General features: G+C 44.9%; 1 protein-coding gene across 3 annotated transcripts; it reads right to left on the bottom strand.

The window, feature by feature from the left end:
* Window positions 1-14,762, bottom strand: gnal (guanine nucleotide binding protein (G protein), alpha activating activity polypeptide, olfactory type). Of its 3 annotated transcripts, none has more exons than XM_085362553.1 (12): window positions 14,612-14,762; window positions 14,107-14,179; window positions 11,238-11,292; window positions 10,958-11,077; window positions 9,169-9,266; window positions 8,701-8,755; window positions 8,552-8,625; window positions 2,972-3,030; window positions 2,773-2,893; window positions 786-916; window positions 224-291; window positions 1-147 (listed from the first exon to the last, which is right to left on the bottom strand). In XM_085362553.1, the coding sequence occupies exons 1-12, from the start codon at window positions 14,760-14,762 to the stop codon at window positions 1-3; spliced, it is 1,152 nt and encodes a 383-aa protein (XP_085218679.1). The 3 variants fall into 3 exon arrangements, with proteins under 3 accessions (XP_085218679.1, XP_085218678.1, XP_085218680.1); XM_085362552.1 differs by having other exon boundaries at window positions 1-145; window positions 180-291; window positions 14,612-14,747; XM_085362554.1 differs by having other exon boundaries at window positions 209-291; window positions 14,612-14,747.
* Window positions 14,763-15,713: the final 951 nt, after the last annotated feature.

Here is a 15,713-nt window from a genome sequence, read left to right as displayed (position 1 = left end):
TCAGAGCAGTTCATACTGCCGCAGGTGCATCCGCTGGATGATGTCACGGCAGTCGTTGAAGACACGGCGGATGTTCTCGGTGTCAACAGCACAGGTGAAGTGAGGGTAGCAGTAATGTTTGCCGTCACCACTCGCTGTACTGATCCTCTGAAACGGGAGTCGCATGTTAGTCTGAACACGCCATCGTGTGATAGCGTGATGTCAAGGCGGGAAGCGATTTTACCAGAAACTCATCTCTGATGAAGAACTTGGCCCTCATCACTTTGGGGTCTTCATCAGTGTCTGGAACAGCTGAAACAAGTGTGCATGGTCAAGAGGTGTGTTCACATGCTCGAGGCGCACTCACGTGTTGGTGGGACAGATTTCAATTTGTGTTTATTCAACCAGGAAAAAATAAAAAGTCTCAAGATTAAAAGTCCCAACCAAGAATGACAGCATTACAGGCGTAAGCTACACACATATATATATACACACAAGTCATACAGCAGTCAATCACACAAAGAGGGGGGGGGGGGGGGAGAAAAATCACGTACAGACTTCAGTCACAATAAGCCTTCAGAAGCAACGCTCCAAGGCCAGAAACAAAGCTAATAATATTCAGGAAAAACCATTTGCATCCTGAATTAACTGCATTCAGCTCATTTAAAATGGCCTTAAACTCAGTCAAACCTCAAGTCTCCTGCACATTCTGCAGCCTATTCCAGGAGGAAGGAGCAGCAAGTTTGAAATTCAGTGCAAACCTTTGAGACAAGGACATTAACTTTCCACTCTCTTTGGATATTTACCATCAGCAGGAAGCTGGTAGTTGTTATATTCTGGGAAATAATCCTCCAGCTTCGACTTTCCAGCCAGAATCTTCTCAGCAAGAACATCCTGTTTGTTCAGGAAGAGGATCACTGAAATAGTCTTCAGGAACCTACGGCCAATCAGAGAACAGGACAGTCAACTACATGTACTCAGTTGGTAGGAAGTGTTTACAACAACAACAACAACAATCTTTATTTATAGAGCACATTTAAAAGCCTTGGGCATACCAAAGTGCTTTACATAAAACAATAAAAGGTTCAAACATTGATAACGGATAAAAAAAAAAAAAAAAAAAAAAAAAAAGGAGTTATGTTCATAGATAAAAGCTACCAATAAGAATGACTACAGCACATGGGTAATAGCAAGATAAAAGCTGTACCACCATAATAAAAAACACCAATAGAAAGATAGGAGGGAATTAATACAAGAGGTCAATAGGTCACAGCAACCAAACAAACAAACAAACAAACCAGCAATTAAAAGGTGGAGAAGGCAAGTTTAAAAAGATATGTTTTAAGCTGTGATTTAAAAGAATGAATAGAATCAGATGCCCGGATGCCAATCGGGAGATTGTTCCAAAGCACAGGTGCAACAAGAGCAAACGATCGATCACCTCTAATCTTAAGTCGAGATCTGGGCTGAGCCAGCAGTAACTGTGACGATGACCTTAAAGCCCTGGCAGGAGCATAAGGGTTTAAAAGGTCCTTAAGGTAGCTGGGTGCAGTGTTGTTAGTAATTTTAAAAGTAAACAACAAAATTTTAAATTGAATACGATATTTGACAGGCAACCAGTGCAGATCGGCAAGGACAGGAGTAATGTGGGCAAACTTGCTGGTTTTAGTTAGAATGCGAGCTGCAGCATTCTGAACTGTCTGTAATCTCTGTAAAAGGGAAGAGTGGAGACCACAATAAAGTGAATTACAATAGTCTAGCCTCGACGTTACAAAGGCGTGGATGAGCTTTTCGAGATCTTTATGCGGGATATAGCGCCTAGCCTTAGAGATAAGACGAAGCTGGTAAAAACTAGATCTGACAACAGCAGACACTTGTTTGTCAAATGAAAAGGAGCTGTCAAATAAGACACCCAGATTCCTGACAGTATCAGAGAGAGAACAACTAAGAAAACCAAAGGCATCCCGGAGTTTGGCACGAAGGGCATTACTACCAAAAATCATAATTTCGGTTTTCTTCTCATTAAGGATAAGAGAATTCGACAACAACCACTTCTTGGCCTCAGACATGCATTCTCGGAGGCTATTCAGAGACAGAGCAAGATCGTCGTTTAGCTCAAAATAGAGCTGGATATCATCTGCATAATAGTGATAAGCAATATGGTATTTCTCAAAGATGGCACTTAAAGGAAGCAAGTATAATGAGAAAAGGGTAGGGCCCAGCACAGATCCCTGGGGGACACCACAGCAAACAGGTACAGCCGAGGAAGAGGATGTAGCCAGATGTACCGTAGAGAGCCGATTGGAGAGATAGGATTTAAACCAATCCAGGGCAGCGCCCTTGATGCCTACAGTGTGCTCAAGTCTCGCTAATAAGATATTATGGTCAACCATGTCAAATGCCGATGATAGATCCAAAAGCACTAAGACTGAGGGGCGTCCGTTGTCAGCCATTAGTAGGAGATCATTGAAAACACGAAGCAATGCTGATTCTGTGCTGTGATGTGTTTAGAAGAAAGAAGAAGAAGAAAGTGTACTTTATTGGTCCCCGTGGGGAAAATCCCTCTCTGCATTTAACCCATTCACTCAGTGAAGCAGTGGGCAGCCATTGGGCGCCCAGGGAGCAGTGTGTAGGGACGGTACCTTGCTCAGGGGTACCTCAGGGTAGCTGTTCAGGGGAATCGAACCCCCGACCTCCCGATCATGGGGCCACCACTCTACCTACTGAGCTATCCCTGCCCTGTTTAAGGCAGCCAATCAGAGTGTAATTGGCAACTTCAGTCAGTCAGAGAACCTGTTGGTCCAGATGGATCTGAAGAGGTCCAGAGATTCTCGCAGCCGATTGGTGGAGTTGTCCTCACGGATCACCATGTTGTAGCTGCTGCTCGCTGCCACGAAGATGATGGCGGTCACATCTGGACGCAAGTGCACACACACATCAAACTCCCTGCTGCTTTCAGGCTCGATCGATAAAGAATCTGTTTTTTCCTCACCGTTGAAGCACTGAATCCACTTCCTGCGTTCGTCCCGCTGTCCTCCTACATCAAACATACTGACACACACAAACACGGTTAGAGCTGTCTGTCAGCATCAGTGATGGGAAGGTTACTTTAAAAATGTATTCCACTACTGACTACATGCCCCAAAATGTAGTTTGTAATTTATTCTGTTACGTTACTCAATGAGAGTAACGTGTTTTGAATAGTACATGAATGTCCAATTGCTGTGTGATTTATTACTATTACTGAAGGTTACTCTCCATACCAACACCAGCTAGATGTTTAAATCTTAATATAAATGAGTAACAGTAGGTGGACATTAGGTAAGGCTGCACTTTTTGCAGCAATCTCGTATAGAAAACTGTTTGGCACGTATATAAAACAGGTCCGCGGCTCCGAACCATAGTAAAGGGACCTCTGGCTAATACGTCGGGTTCGTGTTGGGCTTGTAGCTGAAAACTAGCTTTACTTTGTTGTCTGGGTCGACTTTGCGAGAGACACAGAGAGGCATTGAAAGGCTGCTCCAACTGAACTTATTGTTTGGGAGGAAAACACGAACACAGTGTACAGTCGAGTCTTACCAGTCGATTATTGTCAAGGTGATGAGTAGTCGAGCAGAGCCTGGAAAGCTCTGCCTATTTCCCCTCATTAAAATTTTTTTTTTGAATAATGATTTTTAAAATTTTTAAGATTAGGCTTAAAACTTTCCTTTTTGCTAAAGCATATAGTTAGGGCTGGACCAGGTGACCCTGAATCCTCCCTTAGTTATGCTGCAATAGACGTAGGCTGCCGGGGCTTCCCATGATGCATTGGGTGTTTCCTTTCCAGTCACCTTTCTCACTCACTATGTACAGTGGGGCAAAAAAGTATTTAGTCAGCCACCGATTGTGCAAGTTCCCCCACCTAAAATGATGACACAGGTCAGTAATTTGCACCAGAGGTACACTTCAACTGTGAGAGACAGAATGTGAAAAAAAAATCCATGAATCCACATGGTAGGATTTGTAAAGAATTTATTCGTAAATCAGGGTGGAAAATAAGTATTTGGTCAATAACAAAAATACAACTCAATACTTTGTAACATAACCTTTGTTGGCAATAACAGAGGTCAAACGTTTACTATAGGTCTTTACCAGGTTTGCACACACAGTAGCTGGTATTTTGGCCCATTCCTCCATGCAGATCTTCTCGAGAGCAGTGATGTTTTGGGGCTGTCGCCGAGCAACACGGACTTTCAACTCCCGCCACAGATTTTCTATGGGGTTGAGGTCTGGAGACTGGCTAGGCCACTCCAGGACTTTCAAATGATTCTTACGGAGCCACTCCTTTGTTGCCCGGGCGGTGTGTTTTGGATCATTGTCATGTTGGAAGACCCAGCCTCGTTTCATCTTCAAAGTTCTCACTGATGGAAGGAGGTTTTGGCTCAAAATCTCACGATACATGGCCCCATTCATTCTGTCCTTAACACGGATCAGTCGTCCTGTCCCCTTGGCAGAAAAACAGCCCCATAGCATGATGTTTCCACCCCCATGCTTCACAGTAGGTATGGTGTTCTTGGGATGCAACTCAGTATTCTTCTTCCTCCAAACACGACGAGTTGAGTTTATACCAAAAAGTTCTACTTTGGTTTCATCTGACCACATGACATTCTCCCAATCCTCTGCTGTATCATCCATGTGCTCTCTGGCAAACTTCAGACGGGCCTGGACATGCACTGGCTTCAGCAGCGGAACACGTCTGACAGTGCGGGATTTGATTCCCTGCCGTTGTAGTGTGTTACTGATGGTGACCTTTGTTACTTTGGTCCCAGCTCTCTGCAGGTCATTCACCAGGTCCCCCCGTGTGGTTCTGGGATCTTTGCTCACCGTTCTCATGATCATTTTGACCCCACGGGATGAGATCTTGCGTGGAGCCCCAGATCGAGGGAGATTATCAGTGGTCTTGTATGTCTTCCATTTTCTGATGATTGCTCCCACAGTTGATTTTTTCACACCAAGCTGCTTGCCTATTGTAGATTCACTCTTCCCAGTCTGGTGCAGGTCTACAATACTTTTCCTGGTGTCCTTCGAAAGCTCTTTGGTCTTGGCCATGGCGGAGTTTGGAGTCTGACTGTTTGAGGCTGTGGACAGGTGTCTTTTATACAGATGATGAGTTCAAACAGGTGCCATTCATACAGGTAACGAGTGGGGGACAGAAAAGCTTCTTACAGAAGACGTTACAGGTCTGTGAGAGCCAGAGATTTTCCTTGTTTGAGGTGACCAAATACTTATTTTCCACCCTAATTTACGAATAAATTCTTTACAAATCCTACCATGTGAATTCATGGATTTTTTTTTTCACATTCTGTCTCTCACAGTTGAAGTGTACCTCTGGTGCAAATTACTGACCTCTGTCATCATTTTAAGTGGGGGAACTTGCACAATCGGTGGCTGACTAAATACTTTTTTGCCCCACTGTATTAATAGACCTCTCTGCACTGAATCATACTTGTTATTAATCTCTGTCTCTCTTCCACAGATTGTCTTCATCCTGTTTTCCTTCTCTCACCCCAACTAATCACAGCAGATGGCCCCACCCCTCCCTGATCCTGGTTCTGCCGGAGGTTTCTTCCTGTTAAAAGGGAGTTTTTCCTTCCCACTGTCGCCAAAGTGCTTGCTCATAGGGGGTCATATGATTGTTGGGTTTTTTCTCTGTATTTTCTCTGTATTATTTTAGGCTCTACCTTACAATATAAAGCGCCTTGAGGCGACTGTTGTGATTTGGCGCTATATAAATAAAATTGAATTGAAAAATATTTCTTCACATCATTATCTGGGCCGCAAGTAGAGGTGACATGGGCCGCGAGATTGAGACACGGGCATTAGAGCCTCTTAATGCGTGTTTTGTTTGGGTTTCCACTGTGTGTGGAATTACCAAAAATAGAGAGGCCATAGCCTAATATATGACACAGGGAAATACCGCTGTGTAATCCATTTATTTCAACAAAGTAACTGTATTCTGATTACCACCTTTTAAAGGGTAACTGTAATGGAATACAGTTACTCATATTTTGCATTTTAATACGTAACACCGGTACATCTATTCCATTACTCCCCAACACTTGTCAGCAGTGCATTGTGGTTATTCATCAGTGATCTACAATCAGGTTCTCTGATGGGGCTTATGGTTTTCTTTAGGAACAAGAAGTAATTAAGTAAGTAACAAAGCAAACAAAGCCAATCTGAGCCAAGAGCTTCCCAAATACAAGCAGTATATTAAATGCCCGACCAGAGAGGAGAGGACCTTGGACCACTGTTACAGCACGATCAGCGGGGTCTATCGCGTGGTTCACTCGGACTTTCTGACCACGTCATGATCCACCTAATCCCCGCGTACAGACAGAGGCTGAAGCTCTCCAAACCTGTCGTGAGGGCTAAAAAAAAAACAAAAAAAACTGGAGCAACGAGGCTGTGGAGGAGCTTCGCACGTGTTTGGAGTCTACAGACTGGGACACAATGAAGGCTGCTTCTAACAGCTTGGACGAGTTTACGGACACTGTCACCTCCTATATCCACTTCTGTGAGGTCAGCATTGTGCCATCACGCACCAGGGTGAGTTATAACAATGACAAACCCTGGTTTACTCCTAAAACCCCCCATCCACCGATGACTTGCTCTTGGCCAACACCCTTAACGACTTTTACTGCCGTTTTGACGAGCTATCAGGCAGCCTTCACACCTCCAACGGCCCCAACAATAGAGACACTTTGGACACTCATTCCCCCACCTCTCCCCCCTCCATAGAGCCATCACCACCTTCAAACACTTCACCTACAACACCCCCCTCCTCACCCCACAAAAAAGAGGATTTCACACCACCTCCTCCCACCACAACTCTTCATATTCAAACAGATGTGAGGAAGCAGTTTAAGAGTCTGAATGCTCGGAAAGCTCCTGGCCCAGACGGTGTGTCTCCTGCCACCCTCAGACACTGTGCAAACGAGCTGGCCTCAGTGTTTTCTGGCATTTTCAACTCGTCACTGCAGGCATGTCATGTGTCTGCCTGCTTCAAGTCCTCTACCATAATCCCTGTCCCCAAGAAACCTAGGATCACTGGACTAAATGACTACAGACCTGTGGCTCTGACATCTGTGGTCATGAAGTCATTTGAGCGCCTGGTTCTCTCCTACCTCAAGACCCTACGGCCCCCCTCCTGGACCCCCTGCAGTTTGCATACAGAGCCAACAGGTCTGTAGATGACGCCATCAACATGGCCCTACACTTCATCCTGCAGCATCTGGACTCCCCAGGAACCTACGCCAGGATCCTGTTTGTGGACTTCAGCTCTGCCTTCAACACCATCCTTCCAGACCATCTCCAAGGCAAGCTTTCCCAGATGAATGTGCCTGATCCCATCTGCCGGTGGATCACTGACTTCCTGACGGACAGGAAGCAGCATGTGAGGCTGGGAAAGAACGTCTCGGACTCCCGGACCATCAGCACCAGCTCCCCTCAGGGCTGTGTTCTTTCTCCTCTGCTCTTCTCCCTGTACACCAACTGCTGCACCTCCACCCACCAGTCTGTCAAGCTAATCAAGTTTGCAGATGACACCACCGTTATTGGACTCATCTCGGACGGGGATGAGTCTGCCTACAGGAGGGAGGTTGAACGTCTGGTGCCCTGGTGCAGCCACAACAACCTGGTGCTGAACGCCCAGAAGACAGTGGAGATTATTGTGGACTTCAGGAAGCACACAGCCCCCCCCCCCAATCATCCTGACTGACACCCCCATCACCACTGTGGACTCATTCCACTTCCTGGGTACCACCATCACCCAGGACCTGAAGTGGGAGCCCACCATCACCTCCGTCATAAAGAAAGCCCAGCAGAGATGTACTTCCTGAGGCAGCTGAAGAAATTCAACCTGCCAACACGGACGATGACGCAATTCTACACTGCAATCATCGAGTCCATCCTCACCTCCTCCATCACCGTGTGGTACGCTGGAGCCACTATCAGGGACAAACAGAGACTGCAGCGTGTTGTGCGCTCTGCTGAGAAGGTGATTGGCTGCAGACTCCCATCTCTGCAGGACCTGTACGCCTCCAGGACACTGGGGCGTACAGCTCAGCTCACAGCTGACCGTTCTCACCCTGGACACAGTCTGTTTGACCTGCTCCCCTCAGGCAGGAGGCTCCGGTCCATTCGCACCAGAACCTCTCGCCATGAGAACAGTTTCTTCCCCTCTGCTGTTGGACTCATGAACAATAACCACATGACTGTTGGCACCACTAACATATGACCCTATGCTGTGTTCACTGCATCATTCCATGTTTGCACTGATCACCACCTGCACTCATGTATATAAATCTATCTACTTAGCACTTATTTTTATTTTTGTTTATTTCAGCGTTGTCTGACAGTATGTTTGCACTAAGTACCACAGCAATTTCCTAATGTTGTAAACCTGCTCAACATTGGCCTGGTAAATGGCCTGTATTTGTATAGCGCTTTTACTAGTCCCCTAGTAAAACCCTTTCTGATTCCGATTCTAATTTCCTGTCCGTGAAACTGTTCTGCTGGTCGTTCCACTTACTGGAAGTTGACTTTGTCCACCTGAAAACTGGTTTCAAAAATCCCTGAAGTCAGAACTCTGCAGCGCAGCAGGTCCTGCAGGAGGAGAACAGCGAGTCAGCAATAGGTGAGTCATGCTGGGTGCTGCTGTTTGATTGGCTGGTTCGTTACCTGGTCGGTGGGTGAGTAATCGGGCCTCCGAACTGATTCCAGCCGATTCAGGAAGCTGAAACACAGGATGAGATAATGATGAGAAGCTGTACAGGAGTGTTGTGATTGGTCCACTGAGATTGCAGAGTGTGTGATGGTTTGTATATCTTTATGAGGACACAGTTCTCTTTGCAGTGACAGTGCAGTAGCATTCAGGTGGGGCCTATGTTTGATTGTGAACTGACTACACCTGCCAATGGGATGCCTGAGAATCTTTGGGTTACCAAATGATACAGCTAACTTCTTTTGTAATTTAAAGTCAAACCCATGCTTCTTCAAGCTCTGGTCTCAGTCTCCACATTTATGCTTTTGAACCAAGTTGTAACATGAGTGAGGGTCAGAAGCGGTATCTGTGCTGAGGTGTGCCAGTGCCCTGGGTGTAATGAAGGCCCTCACAAAGACTGGAACATGTGAATGTGAGTGTCTTACTACTGAGCGCAGTCAATCAGCTGATATTCATTGGCACGCTCAAAGCACGCCTTCACACCGTCGTCCTCCCACAGCTTCTGAGCATGCTCAAAGAACTCCTGAAAGATCAAAAGTTTAGCTTTGACGTTTTCTGTCGAAGCATGATTGTGAATCCATCAGCATATCTGCAGGGGGAAAAGGGCGTAGACAACGAGGAAGAGACGGCACACTTTTTGGAGATGTGTTTTCCCTTACATCGTCTGACTGACTGGACGACTTCATATCAGAAGTGAGGAAAAGCAAAGTCAAATGTGATGAGACCGTAACATGGAGATTTTTTTCCCTGTGGACATGCTGATGGATGTTAGCATGATTGTGTTTCAGTAGGAAATATTTTGTGCTGTGTGATAACCTGTGATGCTGTAAACTGTTTGGTTGTGTTGGCTAAGAGACTCATTTATAGCATAAAGTAGCACTGATAGCTGATCATCTGCTTTGCCCAGCTGATTGGCTCGATACACCCGGTGTTGCAGGGAAAAACTGGAGTGTCGGACTCCAGCCGTCGGTCTGGGGACTCAAACAGGCTCTCCACCTCCACACTCCTCGTACACAAACACCAACCTCACAGCTAACAGCTGTTTCAGTGCAGCACTTCCTGCTACAGACAGTAAAGTGGACAGTCTTTCCTGGTTTAACATGAACTCACTGCTGCAGCACTAAAGTGATCCCGTCACACTGAAACCTTGATCCAGTTCGGGACACAAAGGTAGTTTATTTCATTCATTTTCACGTGTTTGCCGTTCAAACCCAGGCTTCCTGTCTACGCAGTAGAATGTCACAGCTCTGTAACCCTCCGGCCACACTGGTATGTCAGTGGGCAGATGTTGTTAAACATGAACTCACAGGTAGTTGATTTTATCATTTATAAATCATGTGGTGCTGACTGAAGGCTGGATGAACAGAGCTCATGTTGCTGGTTATTACAGTAGCGTCCACACCTAATCTACTGAGGAGGAGCTGTGATTTCCACAGTTTAATATTTTTAGGGCGGCTGACACGTTGGCAGGGCGATGTCGGCTGACTGGACAGCAGTGACTGCGCCGTGAAGCGTGTGAGAGTGAAGCAACGCAGGAAGACATTTGTTTTGAGTCTGAGTCTTCAGAGACTCCACTGTTTGGATAATGAGGCCTCAGGTGATTCCCTGAGGCAGGTGTGTGTGCGGCTGAGGTGAAGCCGTTACATCATGTCATTAACATCATTAAAACAAACAAGATTTAAAGCAGGTCTCCTGGTGCTGCTTTAAAGGTGCAGCTCACCTGTAATCAGGTAAGTCTTCTCTTAGCTGCTGACGACTGCAGACAGCTTCAGCCGAGCTGCCTGTATGTGTCACACCTTGGTCTCACCTGTCCTGCAGGAAGTCCTGACCATTGGTCACGAGGTGACAATACGGAGATGTTGGATTAACTTCATCGCTTTCAGTGATTATTTATATTTCTGTGATGGCTGGAAACTTAAACACAAACTGATCTTTACACAGAGTGGTGAAGAAAATCCTTTTGACAATTCACACAACAATCACACCCCAGTGATGTCACCCACTTCAAATCCACCAGCGTCAACCTTTAAAACAGAAACACCTTTAACAACTTCTTTCTTCCAGCCAGTCAAACGTTCACACGCCACACGACCTCCGACCGTCATGTGACGTGTCTGATTTCCTGCAGGACTGAAAGAAACTCGCCTGCTTATGCTCGCTGCGCCAGCTTTACAGGTAAGCAGCCTCACCTGTGTGTGTGTGTGTGTGTGTTACCTCGGTGTATTCAAAGTCAGACAGAGGACCGATGCTCTTGATGTAGTCCGCTCTGAACTGGTTACCAGGGTTACCCAGGGGAATGGGCGGAGCCAGAATAGTCATAGCTGACACAATTGTCTAAAACAAACACACACACACACACACACACACACACACACACACACACACACTTGCTCCAGCTGTCCGTCACCACCTGTGATTAACCTCCAACTGGAAATTGTTTTTCAAATGTTTGAACCAATTACTGAGGTTCTGTGTTCGCCATCATGTCACTCACCACGATGGCGTCCTTCACGTTCTTCCTGATGTCCTGAACCTTTTGCTGCTTCTCCCTGAAAGACCAACATGAAAACTGGCTCAGGTAAAACATCCTGATGCCTCAAGAGTCTGAACATGTTCAGCTGCAGTTTGTTTAGTCCTCAGTCTCCATCTACACCCAACGTCTTGTCATTCAAGCTACACTCCACAAGATAAAACTTTATTCCAATTCAAGTCACAAACAGAGACACATCTGGGCGTCTCCACCTGTGATGTCATTATTAGAAATATTGATCCAAAAAACACTTATTATAATAATAAACACTTTGACATTAATGAGGGATTAAATATAGTGACTCCAGCATCTACCGAGGCCATTCATAAACATTTTTAAGGATTTTTCACAAGCGGAAGACAGCTGACAGTTTTTGTTTTATACTTTGTGAAGCACTTTGTGATCTTTCTATCTAGAAACGTGCTATATAAATAACATTTTACTTACTGACAATTTTCCTAGGAATGGACATCCCAGCAAATTCACCCCAAAGACTGAACAGGTATGGACAGTTTGCAAAGCTGCATCGTATTAAACCAGAACACTTACACTTTTATACAATACCAAAGTCAAGATATTTGTTTTTTTATAATGCGCATGTTTGGAGAAAACCATGGTTCTGTCTAAGACCTATACATCATGCCTATTGGCCAGGGTTATGTATTTAACCAACCGCACTGCAGTCAGCTGATGCTTTAAAGCAAGTGGATCTGCTTTGTGCAGTTTCAAACTTTTCTTTTAGATGTGTTGGTTTAGCAGAAGCATAACTATATTTAAGGATGCATGAAAGTTTTCACAGCCAACCTTCATGTGCTTTGTGGTGTGGAAACAGGGTGTCCTGTGTCCTGCTGAGGGTGCATCAGTAGTGTAGGGTTAACTATCCAGTCCCTGTACCATATACAGTGGGGCAAAAAAGTATTTAGTCAGCCACCGATTGTGCAAGTTCCCCGACTTAAAATGATGACAGAGGTCAGTAATTTGCACCAGAGGTACACTTCAACTGTGAGAGACAGAATGTGAAAAAAAAAAAATCCATGAATTCACATGGTAGGATTTGTAAAGAATTTATTCGTAAATCAGGGTGGAAAATAAGTATTTGGTCACCTCAAACAAGGAAAATCTCTGGCTCTCACAGACCTGTAACGTCCTCTGTAAGAAGCTTTTCTGTCCCCCACTCGTTACCTGTATGAATGGCACCTGTTTGAACTCATCATCTGTATAAAAGACACCTGTCCACAGCCTCAAACAGTCAGACTCCAAACTCCGCCATGGCCAAGACCAAAGAGCTTTCGAAGGACACCAGGAAAAGTATTGTAGACCTGCACCAGACTGGGAAGAGTGAATCTACAATAGGCAAGCAGCTTGGTGTGAAAAAAATCAACTGTGGGAGCAATCATCAGAAAATGGAAGACATACAAGACCACTGATAATCTCCCTCGATCTGGGGCTCCATGCAAGATCTCATCCCGTGGGGTCAAAATGATCATGAGAACGGTGAGCAAAGATCCCAGAACCACACGGGGGGACCTGGTGAATGACCTGCAGAGAGCTGGGACCAAAGTAACAAAAGGTCACCATCAGTAACACACTACAATGGCAGGGAATCAAATCCCGCAGTGCCAGACGTGTTCCGCTGCTGAAGCCAGTGCATGTCCAGGCCCGTCTGAAGTTTGCCAGAGAGCACATGGATGATACAGCAGAGGATTGGGAGAATGTCATGTGGTCAGATGAAACCAAAGTAGAACTTCTTGGTATAAACTCAACTCGTCATGTTTGGAGGAAGAAGAATACTGAGTTGCATCCCAAGAACACCATACCTACTGTGAAGCATGGGGGTGGAAACATCATGCTATGGGGCTGTTTTTCTGCCAAGGGGACAGGACGACTGATCCGTGTTAAGGACAGAATGAATGGGGCCATGTATCGTGAGATTTTGAGCCAAAACCTCCTTCCATCAGTGAGAACTTTGAAGATGAAACGAGGCTGGGTCTTCCAACATGACAATGATCCAAAACACACCGCCCGGGCAACAAAGGAGTGGCTCCGTAAGAATCATTTGAAAGTCCTGGAGTGGCCTAGCCAGTCTCCAGACCTCAACCCCATAGAAAATCTGTGGCGGGAGTTGAAAGTTACAAAGTTACAAGGTTATGTTACAAAGTACTGAGTTGTATTTTTGTTATTGACCAAATACTTATTTTCCACCCTGATTTACGAATAAATTCTTTACAAATCCTACCATGTGGATTCATGGATTTTTTTTTCACATTCTGTCTCTCACAGTTGAAGTGTACCTCTGGTGCAAATTACTGACCTCTGTCATCATTTTAAGTGGGGGAACTTGCACAATCAGTGGCTGACTAAATACTTTTTTGCCCCACTGTATGTTTACCTTACTAGCTATGTTCTGCATCCTATTCATTCTTGGTGGGCTCTGCCAGACTCGCCTTTTGTCAGTCTGTTCATAGAACTTCATGGCGTATCCAAGTGATGGAGGGATCTGCTTTGATCTCTCTGCACTTTGTGGATTATGTGATTCTTTTAGCACCGGGTGCATTGGTAAAGCAGTGGGAATGAGAAGTCCAACTTCTGATTCTCAGATAGAAAAGGGTGCAGTGTCTACTGTACATGAGGGGCAGAGTGCCTAAGTCCCAGACGCACTGCTCACTCAATAACAGCAGAGTTTCAACCTAGCCTGGGATTAACATCAGCACAAAGACTGAGCCAGAAGCTTCATGACGTAGGTTTCCATGAGCCAACACCTACTGGTTATGTACACTGTGATGTATGCATGCGTGTACGAATGTGTATGTGCTAATGGCTTTAATAAACTCACTCAGCATTAAAGCCGTCCACATGAAGAATCCTCATCTGTTTGACAATGGTGCTTTTACCCGATTCTCCTGCACCTACAGTTACAGAGAGATGGATGGACAGATGCGATCCTTACAGTCAACATGGTCTTCCTCACACATAATATTCAGAAAGCTGAGCCAGGTTTTAGTGGATAAAATGAGTGGCTGCTTTTTTCTTCTTATATCACCTACTGGTGTAAACACATGGAGTCTCATAGCTTTCATGGGTGACGAGCTCAAGAGCTAAAGTCTGATTAGAGATGTCAAGTATTGTCATAATTTATTGTTGGGTAACTAAATGTTTGGCTAAAGTTCAAAATATTATATAAGCTTTGTCAGAGGACCCAAAATCTGGTGACATGACGGTGCTACTGTGACAGAAAGCCTAACATAGCCTTATTGTGCCCCATATTTGGAACTACTTTTTAAAGTTAATTCTGAAATTGCTCAAACAAAAATAGATTGAAAGAGACGGCGGCATCTCACCAAGCAGTAAGAGTCTGTGTGTAGCTTTGTACGTCTGTCGTTCCCTCTGCAGCTGCTTCTCAATCTTCTTATTTGCTTCTCTCTTTGCCTTTTCATCCAGTCGTTCTTCATCTGTTTTGCCGCCCAGACAGCCCATCTCAACTGGAACCATAGAAACCAGTAAGAACCGGACAAAGACCCACCACACAGCGCATCTTTGTTTTTTTTTAATGTGTGTAAATTCTTGAGCCATCCCTCAGGTTTTTTTTATAGCTCAACTTCCTGGTGACTTTTAAAGTGGTCTTGAGCAGTTGTTTTTCAGGCTTTGAGGAAGCTCCTTTAAACTTCTTCTTTGGCTGCTTTTTCATTCATGTTTTTGACTGTTGGCTGACAGCTTGGCACATCGTAGCAGGGACGGCGTAAGGGGGAGAAAAGTCCACTTTAAGGATCGTTGACAGAAATAACATTTGTTTACCAACATTAGTTTTGTTTTCTTTTTGGCAAGGAGGAATAAATCCAGTTAGCTTCTGGCCCCGCCTCACCCCACCTCATTTCATGATTTGGTCCAGGAGCACGCCCCCCAGCTGATGCCGAGCAGTAAGACGGTTGGATGGCTCCATTAAAACGTGAAGCCTGGGATAGACAGACTAATGAAACTCGTAGTGTAGGAAGCTCAAGCAGTTTCTTCAGTGTTAGCTAGCTAGCTTCATTCCTAAAAGGAATGTTTTTGGTGTGTATGGGTCTGCATGTATTTTGCCGCTGCTCAAGTGCTTTACTTAAGTACACTTGTACTAAAAAAGCAGATCTCCAATACTGAAAACCAAGATCTAGCGTAGCATAGATCTTGGTTTTCAGTATTGGAGTTTTTTTAAAATAGAAATCTGATATCAGTAGATGAAAGTGTTACTGTGAAGAGCATTTGAAGAATGTGTATAATTGTTCCGAGTACTTTTACTTTAAATGCTACAGGTAGTTTATTTTTTAATTGAAATGCTGAGTTTAAATTGTAGAAGTTGTTTAACACAAACCAGATTTAAAATCCTTGCAGTCGTGTGGGGACACGGAGCCAAACAACGTTTCCTACACTGGATTTGCTTTTTCCTCCTGGAAACATCCTACATGG

The sequence above is a fragment of the Diplotaxodon limnothrissa genome, linkage group LG9 (genome assembly GCF_057381915.1).
Source record: "Diplotaxodon limnothrissa isolate DT_005_m linkage group LG9, D_limnothrissa_male_GT1.1, whole genome shotgun sequence".
NCBI lineage: Eukaryota > Metazoa > Chordata > Actinopteri > Cichliformes > Cichlidae > Diplotaxodon > Diplotaxodon limnothrissa.
Note: the sequence above shows the minus strand (reverse complement) of the source record. Positions and strands in the feature narration are given on the sequence as shown.